At 38.4% G+C, this 22,439-nt stretch overlaps 1 protein-coding gene and 1 pseudogene across 11 annotated transcripts in view; both read right to left on the bottom strand.

Annotated features, from left to right (window-relative positions):
- Window positions 1–1,535: 1,535 nt before the first annotated feature.
- PLCB4 (phospholipase C beta 4) overlaps window positions 1,536–22,439 on the bottom strand; it is a 455,945-nt gene continuing 435,041 nt past the window's right edge. For 9 of the 11 annotated variants that reach the window (XM_055131101.1, XM_055131100.1, XM_055131094.1 and 6 more), the window contains 8 exons: window positions 18,003–18,118; window positions 16,709–16,784; window positions 14,990–15,165; window positions 11,950–12,051; window positions 8,921–8,978; window positions 8,369–8,455; window positions 5,153–5,189; window positions 1,536–3,079 (listed from right to left, as the gene is read on the bottom strand). In XM_055131101.1, coding sequence (XP_054987076.1) covers window positions 2,991–3,079; window positions 5,153–5,189; window positions 8,369–8,455; window positions 8,921–8,978; window positions 11,950–12,051; window positions 14,990–15,165; window positions 16,709–16,784; window positions 18,003–18,118 — 741 coding nt within the window. In that variant the 3' untranslated portion in view covers window positions 1,536–2,990. The remainder of the gene's footprint in view (window positions 3,080–5,152; window positions 5,190–8,368; window positions 8,456–8,920; window positions 8,979–11,949; window positions 12,052–14,989; window positions 15,166–16,708; window positions 16,785–18,002; window positions 18,119–22,439) is intronic. The other 2 variants (XM_055131104.1, XM_055131105.1) reach the window with 1 other exon arrangement.
- On the bottom strand, window positions 13,740–13,938 carry LOC129403757 (small nucleolar RNA U3; annotated as a pseudogene).

Below are 22,439 nucleotides of genomic sequence, written 5' to 3'. Positions count from 1 at the left end.
ATGGTTCCCTGAGCACAGCCAGGAGTAATTCCTGAGTGCATTAGCCAGGACCCAAAAACAAAAAAAAAGGAAATATATAAATAAAACTTTATCTGTTCTCAATGCATTTTCCACTTACAATATTTTGAATTCAAAATGAATTTTTCAGGAAGTTATTCTATTGTAAGATAAGTCTGTATCAATGAATAGTGCATGTTATAATCAATAGTGTTTTAGATTTCATGAAATATGGTTTAGTGGGTTTCCATTTTTTAGCAATATGGTTCCTTTCCCCGGAACCTTTATTCCTTACAAAGGTGAATAACAATCTACTTAGAGAAAGTACTATTCTATGTGAACATTGTAGTTTATCCTGAATTGGCAGTTGTATATTCTTCCTGGGTGGATCGGAAGAAAGTAAGAATTGAGACTCATGTCACTGACCCAGTTTAAACACCACGTCTTCAGAGCAGATAAAGAAAGATGTAACAAAAGCCCACACAGACTGGGGCTCAGTAGATTCAGACATGCTTCTTGCTTGTTGATGAAAAACTCACGGAAACTGTAAGTTCCTTGGGAAAACATCTATAATACTGCAACATACAAATAGCTGCCGAAGAAGATATTTAAAGAGACAGACTTGAGTTTGCATCTATATTTCCTTCACAGCCCAAACAGACAGATAAGTGCCTACCAATTCGAGAAGAACCCCAGAATAAACTGAGCCTAGAATGAAAACTAAGTTTAAAAAATCACTGAAATACTCTGGATTGAGGGTCTCATTTTACAACACTGTAGTCAACGGCAGGGAGGACAGTTCAATTTTGGGAAGACCAGATATGTTTTACCACCGAAAGGAAATCCCCTTATCCCAGGGAGCATCTGAGGAAAGCAGCAAAAAAGACTTCCTGAATGGGGAGGTAACTATTACAGGGGATTTAATTTAAAAATAATTAAATAGCTCTTGAAATAGATTTCTTAAGCTAGAAGAGAATGAGTTGCTTTAGTTGGCAAGACTTATTCTTCATAAGAGGTTAGAATGCAGGATTTGAATATACCATGAACTTTAAATAGAAATAAAAACCTATACTTTTGTTGCAGATTTTAATTCTACTATGATGGAAATCTAGGAGGACCTCTGAGAATCAGAGAAAATAGGAGACAGGTCATGGACTTAGTGAAAAGTTATTGCATGATGAGCTCAGCTGAGAATAACCACTTGGAAGTCTTTGAAATTGGCAATCCAAAAGAGATACTGGCTTAATAGCCAGAGTGTTTTATAAGTATCAGTGCTGAAAGACCTGTCGATTCCTGTGTTTTTACAGATATGGAAATCAGGAACTAAAAAAGTTTCCCATGATAAAGATGAGAAGAGAAGCTAGCACCTTACACCTGGGAGTCAATCTGTTTATGTATGCTGTACTGTGTCATTTGGGAGAAAAATATTATTGGGGTAGTGAATAAACCCTTTTTAGGAATACTGAAACCATCACTTCTGAAAAAAATAAATAAGCAGGAAAATTTGCTGGAAAGCACGCGTTCAAGAGCAAACACTGTCACGGTGTTAAATGTGTTTTATTGTTTTATTAGAGAAGTTGGAAGTTCAATTTCAATATTGATGGTAACAGAATTTTCTCTGCTTTGTTCAGAGGAACACACAGAATCAATTTGTACAAGCATATACAACAATCCAGTTTGTGTTTCGTGTCTTAAAATCAGTCATCTGATTAGTTCTAGACTACCAGCCTTCCACGCACTCCTCTTGGCTTTGTGGCATGGCTCAATCCCCAGCGGAAGAGTTTTTCATGCACTGTCGGCAATACAACTACGGCAGGCTTAAAACCATGCAGATTAACACTGTAGCAAATTGTTTGGATATTTAACAGACATAAAAAGGTTATTTTCTGATATGAAATTCTGAAAATCTGCATAAATATTCTTGTGTAAAATTAAATTAGTTATGTATTTTTGAAACTAGAACTTGAAGTATCAAGAATGCCCACATAATTCATATACACATATATATATATAGACTGTTTCTTTATGCTGAAAGTTTTGATAGTCAAATTATATTCTGTGCCATACATTATTTAACCAGTATTTATTTGGCATTATTTAACTGTGCCTGTGTGGAGTAGTCTTAATTGGTGCTTGTGTATCATGCAAACATAATTCTAGTAGTCCTGTTTACTAATCTTATCATGTGGCAATACTTAGATGATTGTACTCTATAACAGTGTGAATTAAAGAGTATAAATACTTTATACATGGTCACATTTACAAACGTTTGCCAATAACCACTTCACAATCTTTATGGTGTAACAGTGAACTGTAGTATCTGGAATTAGCCAAAGCAATTCCTATAAAGCAGTATCAGATGTAAACTTCCTTGTGCCTAACAGAGTTCTCTTGAGCACTGATAAATTTTGGCACAGATACACTGTTCTGTTATGTTTTCTATTGTTCTAATAATTTCCATGAGTTTTACAGGAAATTAGATTCTTACGGCAGATAGAGACATGGCACTTACTGATGAGGTACTGAAATGTAGAAAAATTCTGCAAAATTATTTGTCTAGCAGATCACCACTTCTGCTAATAAATTTGTAGACAGAGTTAGTTTTTGTCTAGTGCATGCACTTGCTATTAAATTGCTAATGCACTATGTTTGTTGTAGTTCAAACATGTCCTAATGCATCACAAAGCAAAATTGTGAACACCAAGCTCATTTACTTGTGATGGTATTTTATAACAAACATGTTTAAGTTGTATTATTAATGGTTAAAACTCTGCCTTACCAGAATAGTAATTTTTTATGGATTTGAAGCTACTTTGGGTTGGTCAAAGAAATTCAATATGCAAAACATTAAATAGAAGTATGTACGTTTCGGTGGATTCAGGTAACTTCTTGTCTGTACTTCAAGGGAACATAAAAAACAACGGCTTTCTTCATTGGAACTTGGTTCAGAAGTTTGGAAGTGATTTTTTGATGCTGTGTGGGTTAACGCTACTTCAGTTTGCATTTTGGAGTTTTACACTACTGTTGCTGGTCTGCGGTCCATCTCGGCTTCCAATTTCACCATCTGCTGCATCTCCTTCGCCTGTAACATCAGAAACAGTCTTACATATTGAAATCCTCTCTTGACAGCAAGTAGCATCCCTGATCACTCTTTGGTTAATCTTATGCTACCACTGTCTGCCTGCTGCTATTCAAAGTGTGGTCCATGGGCAAGCAGCATCAGCATCTCTTGGGACCTTGTGAGGAATAAAGAGTCTCAGACCCCTGACCAACTGAATCAGAATCTGGATTTCAATATGATCCCCAGGCAATGTTTATGAATATCAAAATTTGAGACAGACTGGTCTGCAGTGGAAACCAACATCAAATAGTCTGAGGTACTATCCAGTCAACTCAATAACTTACAGCATTTTAAGCTATCTGGGTTTAATTGTTATAAATTAAAAACTTGCTTTAACTACATGTTGCTAAATCACAAATGTATTTCCCCAAATTCTACAGTTTTATTCAAAGTATTTCCTTGAGAACTGCATTGGTAAAGAAAGGGGTTCAGGTAGAAGCATGCCATATTGGTTTGGTTGATGTATCCTGCAAATAGGATACTATAGGAATGAGTAGGATTCCTGGAGGCCTGCAGACCAACAATGATACCTAGCAATTCACACTGCTCTGAGAATTCATAGGCTAACCCAAAAGTATGCCATGGTGAATACGATCGTATGAATTAAGACTGTCACGTAAACAACCGATTTGGGAGTTAGAAAGAAAACAGATAAGGGATAGATTCTAATAGTTGTTTCATAATATAGGGAAGACCAACTAGTTCTTTTCTATTCATTGCTTACTTTCCAACTGGACGCTTCTGCTCAATCCCAAATGTTTATCTTTTGGCAGAAAAATAAAGCACACTTTTCCTTCTTTAGTGACATGCATGGAAAAATGATTATCTACAGGTTTAACTAAGAGGAGTTCCAGTTAAATGGAAAATCAATTAGAGGATGTGGACAACTATGTAAATATGCCAGATTAAGTCCTGTTAGAAATGGAGTGTGATCCACTGATCATACATTAATTTTCATCATTTTTCATATTGTGGCCTTAGGTTTCATTTTGGTAAGAATGAATATAATACAACCAAACAGTGGTACTTTTCTGTTTAAATTTGGGATGAACGGTTCCTTCTTCTTGGATTTTTCCCCCCTGAAGTATATTTATATACTATAGAGAAATGACAAAATGGAGAAAAATATACAAACATGAAACTATGACACAAACACTATTCATAAGAGATGACAGTGAAACATTACAGGCACTGGGAAATAAATACTTCTATCTTCAGTAGTAAAAAAAAAAAAGCTTTTCTATTCTTTCCTCCTCTAAAAATAAAGACAATATTACACATAATTTAGAAGGAAGAATCAGATAACATTGAAAGACTATCCCAACAGCTAAGTTCTCTTATGAGCAAGGTGACCATTCATTCCCATTTTCCAGGTACAGTTCTGATTTGTGCCCATAGTACTGACTGATACAATACCACTCACTCTCCTGGTCTGGACAAAATCCTGGTTTGAATGATATCCCGGTTTTGACAATCAATCATATGGTCACCTTATTTACAAGGGGTAGTTTGGACCCTTGGCAGACCTGAACTAGCAAATAGCATGACAAGTCACTGCATCAGAACCCACGGCAAAATGACACTGTATAATGTTTCTGCTTGCAGACCATAACTGTCATTAGAAACCGCCAGTGAACTTATCGTTGGTTTCTTTAAAAATTAACTAATGTCATATTAGTCCTTGTGAAAGACATGACTCTGTGACCCGAGTCTGAACTGTGGTAAATTCGAATGGCAAACATTTATCACTGTTCTCCAAACTGGGGAATGTCTTCATTACCATGACGTGAGTTTTCCAGGTCTGCAACTGGAAACACCGTCTCAAACTTCATGAGCTATAGTTCTCTAGAAGTGTGGCACTTTTGGTTAGAATATAGCATGAGAAATCAAGCATGAAATAATCAAGCTCTTACATCCAAAAGAGAGATTAATTAGTTATGAGCAGAAGTAAAGCATGAATAGAGGCTGCACCGAGAATCACTGACAGAGTTGAGAAGTTAAGCAATGTCTTGCTTATCCGAGGTTCAGTCCTACCTTGCGTTTGGGACACTGCATGACAGGATTTCAACAGCTGTTTGTACAAAAATAGTCATGTCAAAATTGAGTCATACATACAAAGCAAAGAAAAATAAATGAATACTGAAGTGAATTTGAGAAATGAATGTAAAACCATATACAGAAAAGCAAAAGGCTAAGAATAAAACATGTAAGCACCCATCTGTGACAAATTTCTCCCAGGCTGATCTCAACAGAAAGAAAAGAACAAAACAAATAATTGATGCCTATTAGCCTGCACCATGGCCCTGTTCTCCTCTCCTCAAGCAACACTTCCTTCCGTGAGACCCCTCAACTCTACTAAATGATAGGATTGATGGCAAAAATCAATTTTGAAAACTTGTGTGTAACAATAATGGAGCTGTGAATGTTTGAAATGGTACATGTTAAGACAGATGAGAGGGGCTGGAGCAATAGCACAGCGGGTAGGGCGCTTGCCTTGCACGCGGCCAACCCAGGCTGACCCAGGTTCGAATCCCAGCATCCCATATGGTCCCCTGAGCACCGCCAGGGGTAATTCCTGAGTGTAGAACCAGGAGTAACCCCTGTGCATTGCTGGGTGTGACCCAAAAAGCAAAAAAAAAAAAAAAAAAAAAAAAAAAAGACAGATGAGATACCGTATCACTGGAACACCGGGAGGAAAACTTTTTAAGTAGGAAAAGAATACCTTGCCTTTGTGGAATTTTGTTTTAATATTTTCTTGACCAAGCAGGCAAGTTCATCAGGAGGCTTCAATAGGACACATAAGTTTGGACCCACAATCAGGGTCAAAATATATTAGAAATTAAGCTGTTTCTTCAGTGCTCTTAATACTGGTCTCATTATAAAGGTACATTTCAGGCTTTTTAGTAGAGGGACTGGGAAAATTCATAGGACTATTCATAGCATATCAGTAAAAGAACTTAATAGGAGATCTGACAGGAAAATGTTAAAATTAATTTCTCTTTGATTTAGAAACAGACAAGAGATTGGGGGTTTAATAATGTTTGGTCCTGTCTGGATATAGAGAATGGATTTTAGCTAAGGAAATGTTTATTGAGTTATGATGGGAGAGCTCCAACATGGTTTTAGATTTTTCTTATTAGGAGGGAAAACATAAAATCATACTATCTTTTGTACTGTGCCTAAGGCAGGTAGTGTTATAGTACATAAATGACCAAATTTAAACCTCTGACCATTACACTAAAAAAATATACTACTACAGAGATTTAAGACTGAATTTGCTACTGAACAGGTTAAGTTTACCAAGCATATTTTAACAAAGAAAAGGGTTTTAATAAAAAATGAGGGTTTCAAGTTCAAACCTTCATTTGCCAAAAACCAATAAATTTTAAATTAATTTTCACTGAATCCTAGATCAAATCAAATTTCAAATGATCTCATGTTCTCTGCTTTGCTCAGTGTCTATGACTCAAAGTAGTATCAGTTGTGGGTGGTAGACATAATTTATGACATACTCAAAGGCACTATGTGGATTTTAGAACAAAGATTCATTATCCTTCCCAAATGATCTGAATCAACACAGCTCTGAAGAAGCCAATGTTTCGATGTAAGAACTTGGATATGCTTTGGAGTATCCACATCTTGGCATAAAAACTCAAAGTGACTGCTTAAATTTTGTATTTTAGGTCTGAAACTAAAAACACAAGGCAACCGTATTCTCTAGGTCTGCTACACACCCCTATTGTAGAGATGGGTAATTTTTAGCACATTTACATTCTTTTGTCAAACTTGTTGCTAGGCAACACAATAACTTCTGAGTAGTTTCTTAATTTAGTTAACTGAAACATAACTATGCCTTACCTTTATTGTGCCTTCTTCTAATGTGTCCTTATCCCCACCCAGCCCTGAATCACCAAAAAGAATTCTGATGTTTTGGCAAGGCTGATTTTAATTTTACTTATCTTCCCATTCTCCAACCCCCACCACCCGCCCCCGACACTCACCCCTAGAAAACTTGCTCAAAAGTGCTTTAAGAGCAAAAACAAGAAGGTAACTTGTCCCAGAATGTAATACATCTATGAATTGGTCAAATGAACTGGGCCCATGGGACAAAAAACATTGATTGTCTCCCTTTGGAAATCTATGGACAGCTAATGAATAGAACCATTTTGCTAACAAGAAAATGGGAGACATAACTTATAAGTATGTTGATGAATAAAACTTCTGTCCACCAAAAGTAAGGCATTTGAAACTAGACGGTAGACTAAATTGTTATTCAATGTGACACATAGATTCCTGTGGTTTTGTTTTACTTTTTCCAAGGTACTTTTTAGTGTAAATTCTATTGAAGTGCACTTCAGTGGGAGACATTTACTCCAACAAAATATACATCAAAAAGAACTGTTTTTTAGGTGGGAAGAAATAGAAAAGAAAAATGTTGCACATTTTTACATCAAAATCCTTAGTACTGAAGAGACTGAAGAGAAATAATAACTTCCACACCAGTTATAGTTAAAGAATGAAATTTGATCTGACATAAATGAGATTTAATTTGCTGAGGGTCATTCTGCTATAAAAGTTAGAGGTATTTTCATCCAATTGAAATGCAACTTTGCATTATTAACATGCTGTAGCCCACCTGTCAAAGGTAAACCCAAAATCTTGGTATTGGTATATATAGTATGTGATGGTTTAAATAAATAATTGTATTTTTATTTTTTGATACTTTTTTTTGTGTCTTCACCTTAATTTAATGTTTAGTCTTTCTGGTGATCCACCCATGTAAATTAGGTTGTAGGTAATGGTGGCTGCTGGCCTTGGGTTCAGAGAGTAAGACCAAAGAAGTCTTTGATTTTTTACATTTTACATTTTTACACAGAGGTTGAAAATAGGCAATTCCTTTCATTTGCTTTAAAACCTTATATCACTTGCAAATTATAAAACTCTAAAAGAAAATGTAGGAATTTCTCCCCTCCCCCTCAGGAATGTCACTCTTAGAATCCCCATAATCTATGAAATGAGTTTTGATCCTCCTCCACCTCCAGCCCCCAGTCACATTTCTCCCACGTTAAAAAATATTTATAGGTCCTGTGGGATGCAACAGGGGAAATAGCGTAAGAGTATTCCTTCCCCCCAGACACATTCCTTGGTACTACTCAACGACTAAGTTTCATGGGAGGATTACTGCTTGCTGCAGCATCTGCCTCCTGAAGCTGGCTGCCTGTGCCTTTGCATGTCTTTATGTTAAAATACCTGCTCATTCTGTTTCTCGAGGAATTCTAGGTGTTCAAGCTGAACTTTTTTCAACTGATCCATTTCTTTGGATTGTTTCATTGCAAGCTGCAAAATAAAATGATGATAAATTTTAGGTCACAATTAAGAAAAATTAAATTTGTATTAAAGTTCTAATAGTAAACATAAGGATATGAAATGATGGATGACCTTAAAACTCAAGCTAATGGGATGATAATAAAAGGAAGAAAGAAAAAATTAAAAACTGGAAGCATTTAAGTTATAATTTTTACTGTGAAGTCATTTCTTGCCAAAATCTCAGAAAATAATAGAGTATTCATGCACAATTAAAACCTGACTTCGTGTTCTTTCTTAAGTGGTGCCAAATAATTACCTTAATGATTTTAGTGCAAGATTACTTTAACTTTCAGGGAATGGAGGAGAGAAACTAGAAGAATTAATGTACAGAAAAGTCAAATTATGCAAATTAGATACCAGTCTTTTACCTAAGTGTGAATTATTTTTAATAATAAAAGTTTATAAAAGAGTGCCAAGAAAATTTAAAATACTTACTCTCTTTCTTTCTTCTAGAAACTTTTTAGTGTTGCTGCTGTTTAACTCCCTGACTCTCCTAAAAGTAATAGGTAAAAATAATATTTGGCATGATATCAAATAGAAGTGACAAGATATTAAATAAAATTGATATTACATTTAGCTATACAAATGGGATCATTACTTTCTTTTCCTTATCTGACTGTGGAGTTTTAAATATACATTGTATATTACAGAGTTTGAAAAACAAAATCTGTGTACCCATCATTCCATTAGTCACAGCTGGTGATTGTCATGTTTGTTTCATTTGGAGGGGCCTTAGGGGAAGGGCACACTCAACAGTGCTCAGTGTTTACTCCCGGCAGTGCCTGGAGGACCATATGGGCTGTCAGGAACTGAACCCTGACCAGAAGTATGTTTTTGATCAGGACACAGTGTGTTTAGAGAAAGTCAAGTTTTATAGATAAAACTAAGTCACCTTTATAGTCTGCCTGATTCATATCCTACCTCTCCCTCTTTCCAGAAGAAACTAGTACTGTGAATACAGAATTTTGTGTGGGTTGCGTGTTACTTTACATGGACCTTCTCTTGTTGGTTTTTCCTTTGTTGTTGTTATTTTTCTTTTCTTTTCTTTTCCTTTCTTTTCTTTTAGATGATGAGGATGATGAAACTCAGGTCTTCTGATGTACAAAACATGTCCTCTACCATAAAACTATTTACCTGAATCCCTACCCACACACTAATATTTTTACTACATATGGATGAATCCTTGTGCAATACATACAAATGTTTCTCAAACTTTTAAATGTATACAAGTCATAGAAAGGCACTACCAGGAACAGATTGCTAGGCCTACACCCAAAGGATTTGATTCAGTGGGACTGCAATATACTTAAGATTCCACATTTCTAACAAGCTCCCAGATAATGCTGAGACTGCCAATATATATGTATATATAATACATATATTAGCATATATATATATATATATAAAATATGTAGCACTGTAGTCCCGTTGTTCATCGATTTGCTCAAGTGGGTACCAGTAACATCTCCATTGTGAGACTTGTTGTTACTATTTTTGGCATATGAATATGACACGGGTAGCTTGCCAGGCTCTGCCATGTGGGCAAGATACTCTCGGTAGCTTGCCGGGCTCTCTGAGAGGGACAAAGGAATCAAACCTGGGTCGGCCGCATGCAAGGCAAATGGCCTACCCACTGTGCTATGGCTCCAGTTCATATTATGTATGTATATATTATGTATCTTTCAAATGTACCAGATCGTAACATATTCTGGGTTCCTTTTTACTATTTTCACATAGCTTGGTGTTTTAGAGATACAGCCTTGCTTCAAATTATTCCATTCTTTCAACTCTGTATGGATTTTTTTATGCTTATAAACATCATAACATTTTTACTTGGTCATTAATGAAAGGGCTGGAGCGACAGCACAGCGGTTAGGGTGTTTGTCTTGCACGCAGCTGACCCGGGTTCTATTTCTCCATCCCTCTCGGAGAGCCTGGCAAGCTACTGAGAGTATCTCGCCCACATGGCAGAGACTGGCAGGCTACCCGTGGTATATTTGATATGCGAAAAACAGTAACAAGTCTCACATGGAGACCTTACTGGTGCCTGCTCAAGCAAATTGATGAGCAACAGGATGACAGTGACAGTGATGCATTAATGACAATTAGGTTATTTCCTAACAGTATCGAATGCTCCAGGGCAGCTAATCTACTATGGCTGAAGCAAAATTATGGTGGGTAGGGCACCTTTCATGCACAGTCTATCTGGGTTCGATCCCTGGCATCCCATATGGTTCCCTAAGTCTTCCAGGTGATCCCTAAGCACGGAGCCAGGAGTAAGACCTGAATACAGCTGGGTAATCAACCTGTCCCTGAATCCCCCCAAGCACAACACCCCCAAAACTGGACTAGATAAATACATGAAATGTAGAGCACATCTGTTTTGCATGTGATCACAGATTTCTCTGGGATGTGTAGCTACAGTGCAGGTTGGTCCATTTCCTCGCCTCCCACTAATTACTGAAGGTGAAGATTATATTTATGGTTCCTGGGAATCGAATACTATTATGACCAGTTAATGCCCTTTGAAATTTGCTTTACTGGTTTTCACCAAAGGACTTGTACCTGGAACCTTCTTGGAAAGCCATGTGAATCTTCCTTGAATCCCAACTTGTCGAAGATTAATACAAAACTTCTAAAGCCAGACACACTGGGCTCAGAGCGGCTGATCCGTGGTACAGTGTGCACTCTAGAACTGGGTGTTCAACTACGGATGGACTCACGTGAGGACCAGGACCTAAACCAATCCCTGCCTGATCCCCTTCTGTTTTCTTGACTCCCCCTTTCCGAAGATCTCTACCTCAATACATCATATACACCAAAATTCCTGTCTTGGTCTCTGTTTCTGAAGAGCACAACCTAAGACAAGAACAGACTGAAAAATGACTGGCAGGGGTGTTCTGAGATGAGGACAGCACAGCCAGTCAAGGACAGAAAAATGATGCTCCTGCATACTGTGGTGTCCTACCCCCACCCCAGAATGGCCTTATACCTGCCAGGTGAGATGCCTGCAGGATGACCTAGCAGAATATGGGAAACACATCTCTGATCAGATTATTGCTATATTTTATGTAATCTGTTTGAAGAGAATATATATGTATGCACACACACATACACACATATATATGTATATATATATCATGAATTTATTTTCCGGATTATAGTAGAAATAAAGAGTTAATTTACAGCAAGAGTAACGTGGATTTCAGTAGTGTTCTGACCTAAAACTCACAAGATAATTTATATCTCCAATGTTGAACAGGTAAGTATTGTGTAGGGGTGTCAGTGATAGTGTAGTAGGTAGGATATTTGCCTCACATGAAGCCGACCTGGATTCAATTCCCAGCACCCATATGATCTCTCAAGCCAGCCAGAAGTGATTCCTGGGCACAGAGAGGTGTGGTCCAACAATAAAAACCAAATAAGTCCATGGTACATTTGTATTGTTGGCACTTTAGACTTACCTTTCCCGTTCGGCTTTATTTTTGATAGATTTATCTTGGCTGATGGCTTTGCTATTTTCCATAGAAATCTTAGCTTGGTGTGCTCTCATTTCCTTGCTTTCCCTGTGAATTAGAAATAAACAGGCACAGGGGGTGGGGAGTCAGTATTTGATGGATACACAATTTCATTTGCAGAAAGTGAAAAATCTCTGCTGATGCAATGTCTTTATTTTTATTATTAAACTCATCAAGTTATTCTGCATCTTGTGCAAAGGTCAAGACCCCTAACTCATGTGAAAATACCTTCCTGAGGGCTAAGGGTTATTAGTGATCAGAAACAGGGATGGAGTACGAAAATAGTTTTTTTGTCCATAAACTATAAGGATTTTTCAGTTTTGTTCTGTTACCTGGAGGAGAGCAATAAAGATAAATACAGGGAAGAAGGTAAGAAAAAAGAGAAAGAGAGGGTAAAGGGAGAGAGAAAGCAGCACATGAGAGAGAGACAGAGAGAGAACGAGAACAGGGGTTAAGGTAGTTGCTTTCCTTGCACGGTCTGATTCCCAGCAACACATAAGGTTCTCAGAGCACTGTCAGAAGTGATTCCTGAGCACACACATAGGAATAAGCAAGCCCTGAGAATCCCTGGGTGTGGCTCCAAAACAACAACAAAAACAGAAGAGGAGAGAATTCTGATCCCTCAAAGGGGACAGTCCTGTTTTCTGACAACTGGTGGGAATGAAGTATGCAGAGGATGAACCACAAAAGAATACTTAGAGCTCACTGTAAAAATTCATGTGTGCCTGACAATCTTCACCTCTTTAGATTATTTATGTGTACATTAAAGGCATTTAGAATACTAAAATTAGAGTATCATTAACTTTTTTCAATTAAATTTATAGAGGTCTCTATGAATCACACCACCTGTAAATGAATGACCAAGAAGTCAGGTTATCTAATAGTGTCTATGTTGCCTCATAAGTGATGGATGGGGCAGTGCCGAAACAGACTTCAGTAGTGACCTCAGAATCTGACAGGAAAAGCTAAGGACACACAGTGCAAGTCCAAAGAAAATGGCTTTAGGTATCTTACCTACACTCCGCCTCACACTAGTATGACAAGAATAGCTGGAAATGATCACGCTGGACAAGAACTGAGTGTTAAAAGTAGGTAAAGGGATATACTGGAGAATTTTTCAGTATCTGTTTTGCAAACCACAATGCCCAAAATGAGTGAGAGTAAGGGGAGAGGGATAGAGATAAAGAGAGAGAGAGCATGTGAGAGAGAGAGAGGGAGAGAGAAGGATAGAGAAGGGGTGAGGGATAGAGATAGAGAGAGAGCATGAGAGGGAGAGAGAGAAGGAGAGAGAGAAGGAGGGACAGAAAGAGGGAAAGAGAGAGAGGGAGGGACAGAGAGAGAAGAGAGAGAGGTATGTGCCACATAGGCAGGTGGGGGAGGTAATGGGAGGGACACTGGGGACACTGGTGCTGGGAAACGTTCACTGGTGGAGGGATGGGTGGAGACACAAGGGAGAAATAATCAAACTGCAACAAGGCTGCGATGGAAGGATGCAATCACGGACACAAGCAATCTGCCTGCAGAAGAAGTCAAGTTTTTTATTTATTCAATCATCTATTTATTTACTTACTTCTGTTGTCCAAAGCAGAGCAGGAGCCTTGTACGTGAGTGTAAGACAAGAACTCTGTCACTGAGCTTCACCGCCGTGTATCATCTTAAGTATAATATTCAGTTTACCAAGGTAGGGAAAGACTGATATAATTTTTCTACTCTTTGTTCTATTTTTCCCCCTAGAAACTGCTAAGCTTGCATCCTCTCCCTCTCACCCTTCCAAGGGAAGAGAAAAGCGATCATCAAAGATTTCTATTTTGCAAAAGCAACACCTACAACCGGCGTCATGCTCAGGAGAGGATGTTCTGGATCCTCCTCACGGTTCTGATCAGAGAAACTTCTCTAGTAGCGAACTGTAGGAACGATCCCTGGAAGAATAGCCTTCTCTTTGTTCTTTCTTGATCAGAAAGTACTGGCCCTACTGAAACCAGAAAGCCATGAAGACTCGGAAAGCGGCAGAACCTTTTTAGATTAGCTACCTTTTGGGGTTCTGACATTTTTAGCATGTTTCATCCTCATAGTTTGGCATCATTTTCTTTCTAAGTGCCATACCTGGCATGTGAGTAAGTCCTTTGATGGAAGCAGTCACTTCTGACACTTCACCTTGCTCACACCCACCACTGGTTACATATATATATATATAGTGCATATAAGCTCAAAGTTGATTTTGCTTCCTATTTGGCACTAATGGCAGAGTCTCCTGCCCCTGTACCTGGCTGTCTTCACCAGGGCCTCTCAGAGGGGAGCGGGTTGAGTTTCCCTCCCTGTCCTGAGCAGAGCCCCGGTAGCCCAAGACCTCTGGAACCTAGCCACAGCCATGCTCAAGGCCACTCTCCACACACTCAGATGAGCCTCACCCATGAAGGAACCAGCACAGGAACCCAGGTGTGTGGGACCCAGGGCTGAGACCTCCAAGCCTGCTCAGATTGGGACTGGGCCTCCTCCACTCAGATCCCCCATTTTCCAGTAGCTAGGCAGTCACACCCACAAACTGCCCCTGGTGCCTTGTAATTTCATCAACAGACAATATCCAGAGACTATAAAACAAAGCTTCTGGAAGCGTGTGGTGGCATTTGTAACTGCGCAACCTCTTATGTTCTAGTTCTCCTTCCTAGAGAACACTGCAAGCTACTAAGAGTATCCTGCCCATATGGAAGAGCCTGGCAAGCTTCCCATGGCATATTCAATATGCCCAAAACCGCAACAATGCTGGGTCTCATTCCCCTGACCCTGATAGAGCCTCCAATGTGACACTGCTGGGAAGGACGAGTAAAGAGAGGCTTCTAAAATCTCAGGACGAATGGAGATATTACTGGCACCAGCTCGAGCAAATTGATGAACAACGGGATGACTGTGACACAGTGATACAGTGATACTTGGCTCTCACATATACACGTTTCAAAATGATTAAGAATGGCGATGCTAACTTCCGTACCTGTCATGAGAGAGTTTCAGCTGCTGGGTTTGCTGCTCATGAGCAGTGATCAAGAGCTTTTTCAGCAGCTCGCACTGTTGGCTGAGGTGCAGGTCCCGGATTTCTTGCTCCTCTGCACTGTGGGTGTTGATCATTTCTGACCATTCCTTTGTGTGCTGTGCTACAATTTCTTTGACCTGTGTGGGGAAGGGGGTGTTGGAAAGCCGTTCTCATAGATTTGGCAAGTCCTAAGAGCATAGTATTTGTCATACATTTCACATCCCTCCTACCCTCCTACTTAATGAACCGATGGAGACTTATAACCTGCAAAATTAAAAATGTACTAATCGATGGAAGTCAGAGCTTATTAAAAAATCCATCACTTTAGCTTAATGTTCTTTCTCACAGCCTGCTCTTTCCCTGACTAACTTGCTCCTCTGGGCCTTGAGCTCCTTTACAGATTCCATGAGTGATTTTGGCATCACCTGCTTTTTCATTGTCATCTGCACAAAATGCTGTGTGTTCTATCCTGGGCAGGACTTACTATGTCCACCTCAACAGACACAGGGATAAAAAGGTTTCTGCTTCAGTTTCCACACATTTTTCCACCAATATGGTTTTGTAGCTTCTCATCATGAGCTAGAATCTATTTCTCCACCTTCTTGAACCAGGCTAACTTTATACTTACTTTAACTTATAAGAGAATAGCAAATGTGTGCAAGTGAAGCCTGGCAAGTGCTCATCTTTTTGTGAAACCTGGAATCCTGAAGGTGCCCTGTGATTAAGCACATGCTATCCTACAGGAGAATGAGAGTTCTGGTAATAAAAATCAAGCAACTAAATGGTGCTAGATATTTGGCCAAGGTCATCAATCACTTCTGACATATTAGTGAGCCAGCCAAAATCAGTAGAACCACCTAGCTGAGTGGAGCCAAATTCTGATCCACTGAATTGTAATGTAATATATAGTAGTTGTATTAAGCTAATATATGTTGTCCTGTGTTACTCTACAGCAAAATAAAACTGACGTAGTTGTCAAAATTTTTACGTATTAATGCAGATAAAAAATATGGCACATTACACAGGTCTTAAACAGCAATGATTTCAAGAAAGAAACAGTGAGAAACAATTCTCAGAGACTCCTGCCTAACTGCTTTCACAGATTTCATGGCAGAAGAAGCAGCAGAAAATAAAGAGGACCAAGAAGATTCATGCTGAATAGCATGGTTGGGAAAACTGCTTGTTCTTGTCTGGAAATTACCACTCAGTTCTCTGGTGCTACAGAAACCAAATATTCCTCAGGTTGCAATTTTCTTATGTATTTAAAGAAACAAGATAATGAGGTTGATCTCGTAGAATATGGATTCTTGATTTTCTTCTCATTACAAAGTTCCACAGAAAAGTCAGCATGACAGATTAAGAGGTAGTTACTGCCCAAGTTGGGTTATTTCCTCTGATATATTTCATGTTACTTCTATAAGAAAGCATAGTCTATATTTTATAGTTCTTTCTTTTAGTGTTTTTTATTCACTTGATGGCTCTGAGGCAGACAACATAGATATTGTTAGTGTATTTCTACGACTGAAGGAAAAGATGTTCCATGGAATGACTCTTCTCAAAGTCAGTGAGAAAGGACAAATACGAATCCTTAAGTATTCTGACTTCTTGGATCAGACAGGTTTTTAGAATTTACAAAGAATATTCTGTAAGCTGCTGCTGTTAAAACAGCCATTTTCTCACCTTAGATTTGTGATCTGTTGTGAGCGTCTGAATCTTGATTTCTGTTTCTTTTTTCATCTCAAGACAATTACTTCCCCTGAAAATGGAAAATCACAAATGCATATAAGCCATTAGATATCTTCTCATTCCCACAGGCATTTCTACAAAGATTTCTGGTGAAGACAATCAGTTCACCAAACATAGGCGGTCATAGATCACTGGGCAACCTAAGCTTTTCTAGTAATAGATATATACCTTATAAAATATCTGCATTGTGATTATTCAATTCAATCACTACACAAAGAAACACTTTAAATCTAACAATTACTTCATTGCTTAGGGACTGTTGTTGGAGTTTCCATTTTGGTTCCTGCTTTTATTCAGTCTATTTTTCACTTATTCTGAAATAATCTTTGGGATGGAAACCTTAGTTTAGAAGTGATTTTTCTGTTCTTTCATTTTGGCTGTAAAGCCAAATCTTTGTCTTTTACACATGCCAGAAAGAGAGAAAATAGAATTTCTTGGCATCACGGGGTGATTCTGGCTTTGTATCATTTTATGAATAGGGGATATATACTAGCAATTACCCAGAAACCATTATTGTTTATTGAACTGATTACATTTTTCTTCAAGAATAGGAATATTTAGATCATTGCTGCAATCAGAACAAACCCTGTCTTCAGCATTCATGCTCTAACTTATTATAGCCCTAAGTTAGATACTACATTCAATTATTAGCGGAGAGTACCTCCAAAAAAGCATTAACATAAAAATCTTAAAAGTCATCAAATCTATTACTTCTCAATGGCTGGCACTGAATGTTTTCCCCCTCTAGAGCATTATTCACTGAGCGAGGAGCACTGCAGAAACATTCTCCTGGCCAAATTCTATACATAATCTTTCACAATAAATGAGATGATGAATTTTATTGAATAACCTTGTTAGCATAAGCTAACAATTCTTGCAATTTTAAGAATCAATATTGCATTTTTCCTAGTGCATCAATTTGATATTAATTATCTCATGATGCAAAATGTTTCTATAATTTTAAATTTTTCTAACTTTACCTTATCCCTCTCTCCCCCTTTGACCTTTTTGAGATTCATTAACCAACATCAACTGCAGTTCTTAAATAAATAAGCCTCTCTTGTTTTACTTCAATATTCCTTCAACTGATTGAGTCATTTTAATTTCTCTAAATCTTAATGCTGAAGACAGAGCCAAGACTAAGTAGTCCTAGACAGGTAGCTGAACTGTGGGAAAAGACACAATACAAAAAGTCAAAAGGATTATCTATGGAAATAAATAGCTTTACCCTTTCTTCTTCATTGCCTTCTCTAGGATTTTCTCATGAGTTGACTTCTCTTTGTCATACTGGGCCACAATTTTGTCAACTTGTGTGCAGTGTAGCTTCTGCATAGTACTGTGCTCCTGGACAAGAAGAATTTGCAGTTACAAGGTGGTAATTAGGGTAGCTAATGAACTTGAACTTCTGTTGGGCTGGCATACATTTTAGTAGCTTTCCCAAAGTTGTGATTTGAACAACCAAGGACTAACCAAGTCTGAGAATGAAAAGAATGTTCAATCTTTCACCCAAGACAAGAGTTTCTAGTACAGGGGTATCCACGATGAGGGTATCTCTAGTTTAAGTGTAACAGACATGTTCACCTCAAAAGACAACCCCTCTGCTCCGAGCAATGCCAACCATCCGACAGCCCTTTCTTCCCCATACAAATATCTCCTCCAACTTTTACCTCTCTGCCTTTGTTCCGCAGTCTCAAGACACCTAAATACACTCTTGCTATCCACACATATGTCCTCAAGTCCCAAACTCCAGCTGCCATCTCTATTCATCATGTCACATGATCTCTAAATAACAGGAACATTCGGAAGGTCCTGGATACCATCATTTCAGAGTAGGATCTGTCACAGTGGTTGTCACTCTCAGTGGACTTGATATACCCATCACTTAAGAGTTCCACCAGCTTTCTTAATTGGATACATTTAAGAGGATTACAGAGTGGTCAGGGTTCCAGCTTTTTATTTTTATGGGGCCAGAGAGATAGTACACAGGTAAAGGTGCTTCCCTTGCATGCTGCTGACCTGAGTTCAAACCCTGGCATCCCATATAGTCCCCCAAGCATCACCTGGACTGATTCCTGATTGCAGAACTAGGAGTAACATGTGAGCACTAGGTGTGGCCCGGAATCCAAAATATAAAGATAAAATAGTTTTCCTACTTATTTATTCAACCACTGGAGTTGGGGCTTCAAGGTTTTAAAAATAATATTTCTCATTGTGTTCTCTTGCATACCATAGTGCTTAAAGAGAATAGAGGGAGAAGGGGGTGGGGGAGGGAGAAGAAGAGAGAGTAAGAGGGAGGGGGAGAGAGAGAGAAGTGTCTGCCATACAGTCTGGTTGGGGGTGGTGGAGGTGGGTGGGAGGGAAACTGGGACACTGATGGCAGGAAATGTACACTGGTGAAGGGCTAGGTATTGGTACATTATATGACTGAACTTCAATCATGAACAACTTTGTAACTGTATATCTCATGATGATTCAATAGAAAAATAAAATAACCCAGGACATAAAAGAATATGTATTTCTCAATAGGCATTATTTCCTCTTGATAATACCACCATAGTCAATGACATATTTCAAATTAGATATTCTTAGCTGCTCAGCCCCTAAAAAGAGGAAATCAGTACTATCAGATATATCCAACTCTAAATGACACTGGATGTTATATTCTAGGCTTATCTGCGAAATGGAGAGAACTGGCATAATATTTAAGTGTGGAATGGTTGTTTAGATCAGTGGTTCTCAAGTGCCATTCAGTGGATAAGTTAGAGTCTACAGGGATAAAAAGGTTAAAAACCACTGGTTTTGATCCAAAAACCACCTTCACATACATATGTCCTTTTACTTGTTTTCTTTTTAAAGTGAGTGATTTAGTTAAAGGTTAATTTTTTTTCTAATAGCTTCAACCCTGAATAAGTCTATGTTATGAAACTCTTTAAAAGATTTTATGAACTATAAACGCGATTTTTAGCATTGGGCTGGAGCGATAACATAGCGGGTAGTGCGTTTGCCTTGCACGCGGCCAAACCAGGTTGGATTCCTCCGCCCCTTTCAAGCTACCGAGAGTATTTCGCCCACACAGCAGAGCCTGGCAACTACCCGTGGTGTATTCAATATGTATGTCAAAAACAGTAACAAGTCTCACAATGGAGACGTTACTGGTGCCCGCTCAAGCAAATCGATGAGCAACGGGATGACAGTGATACAGTGATTTTTAGCATTGGATAAAAGATATCCTTAATTTCTCAGCAATGTCTGTAAATTAATACAGGCCTTGATCCATATTTTATAAACGTAAACTGAACTATAATTTTATAAATGTAAATTAATCTATAATTTATATATATATATATAGAACTGAAGCTAAAGCACAGCAGATAGGGCATTTGCCTTGCATGCGGCTGAGCCGGGTTCAATTCCTCAGTCTCTCTCAGAGAGCCCAGCAAGCTACTGAGAGTATCCTTTCAGCATGGCAGAGCCTGGCAAGATATCCGTGGCATATGCCAAATATGTATGCCAAAAACAGTAACAAGAAGTCTCACAATGGAGATGTTACTGGTTTCCACTCGAGCAAATCAATGAACAACAGGACGACAGAGCTACAGTGCTTATATATATATGTGTGTGTGTGTGTGTGTGTGTGTGTGTGTGTATAATTGATATATAATATATGTATATATTAATCAGAATTACTCTGGTGCTCAGGGTCCCAGCTTTCTTGTTCACTGGAAATAAACATTTTGGAGGAGAGGGGTTCTGGGTTCTTGGGATCTGAATTCATAACTGGAAAAATTGGGTGGTGCAGGGTGGCTCTAATTGCTCTGGATTCGGTACCGGGAACTATCCACAACAATATCTGGCTCTGTGATGAAAACAGCGTTAATCAAGCCATTCATATTATTAATGAATCTACACTTTGTGTTATGAACGAATTTCAGTCAGGATTTTTTGCAGTACACCAATGGATGGAAGGGTATGGGTCCCTCAATCTCAAATTCTGGTTGAGAAATTACTTACTTTTTGGACTATTCATCTTTCAAACTGATAGTGATACCTTCTTCACAGGATCATTAGGGTTAAAATTAAATAGAATATAAGTCATATTTCAAATGCCTTTATACCTCATTTAAAAATGCAGTGATATACAGATCTATTTATACTATTCAATACCTAGGATAATATACAGAAAAAAGATAAGGGAGGGACAAAAACCAGAAATTTATATCAATTAACTATTCCTCTGTGCTAAATCTAATATTTTCTTAATTGAATAGGCTTAATTTACATTATCATGCAGGGGACACTACTGGAATAATCAAATACTAGTTTTCTTTCACATATATGTTGAGCATATGGGCAAGCTTTCCTGGAAAAATACATAAAGGACTCTATGCAAGCTAAAATGAAGAAATATTAGAGGCGCTGCAGTTTCTTTATTCTGTTTCTTTTTGAGCCATTTTCTGACTGTGCACAGGGTCTTACTCTCTTGACTCCTCAGCAATCACTCCTGGAAGTGTCTGGAGGACTATATGTAGTACCAGGGGAAAAAATAAGGAGCAATTGCTTACATGGTAAGTGCATCAATTCCCATATTATCTCTTGGGCACTGTGGCATATTCTATGTCTCTTGTAAATATCAGTGAATGGAGGATGGAAAAGATTGTTTCTATAAATATTCCAGTGCAGAACAGAAACAGAGACACGGAGACTTGGAAATGTACTGGTATAGATGATTTCCCCAGAAAATATTCTAGGAAACGTTATTAATCCAGTTATATATGAGAAATGGGGCTCTGTATCATGAAGGTGTTCATTATGGGTCCAGTTTTCTAAGAAATACTCTAAAAGGTCAGGGAAAGTCTTTATTGCAGGCACAAAGCATTGGACAAATTACCCAACTCCATGCTCAATAAATATTTGTTGCCTGATTAAAAAATGAATCCACTTGAGGAGCTGAAGAGATAGTATACTATTATAGTGTTTTCATTGCGACTGCCACAGATCAAGAAGTAAGCCCTGAGCACTGTTCAGTGAGCACAAAAAGTAAAACAAACAAATAAAATCCTACTGAAAAATAAGATGTCTTAGATTCTAGTTTAACTTTAAATTCTAGTCCCAGCGCAGTCAATAACTACCCAAGTAGCCTTATAAGACGTGTATAAATCTCTCCAGTCTCACTTTACTTAAAAAATAAACATGATCCACTTGTTCAATGTAGTCTGTGGGCTGGTTATGAGCCGCAGTGCCCTAACATCTACAAAAATAATTTGAAAAATTACAAGTATATTGAATTAAAATAATTAGTTAATATAAATAAATATAAATAAAAATATAAAGGCCACTTTCCACACACTCGGACTGAGCTTCATGCATGAGTGAAGTCCCACGGAACCCATGTATTGCGGAACTTTGTGACCTTGGACTCTGGGCTCAATGGGTCCAGGGAGCAGAGATACTCTGCCTGCTTCCCCCAACCTCCGGTGACCCAGGGGTCACACCCATAAGCCACCTCCTGCCCGTGCCAGATAATCTTCTCATAGGCCACCTTCCAGAATTTACAGCTGCTTCTCCCGGAGGGGAGCATAACATGAGGCCCCCATAACCATGCCACCAGACTCCATCCCAGGCTGTTTTCACTCAGGGCACCCCAGATGGGGGTGGATGAGAGCCC

The sequence above is a fragment of the Sorex araneus genome, chromosome 3 (genome assembly GCF_027595985.1).
Source record: "Sorex araneus isolate mSorAra2 chromosome 3, mSorAra2.pri, whole genome shotgun sequence".
Lineage (NCBI taxonomy): Eukaryota > Metazoa > Chordata > Mammalia > Eulipotyphla > Soricidae > Sorex > Sorex araneus.
This window is presented reverse-complemented; position numbering and strand designations above follow the sequence as displayed.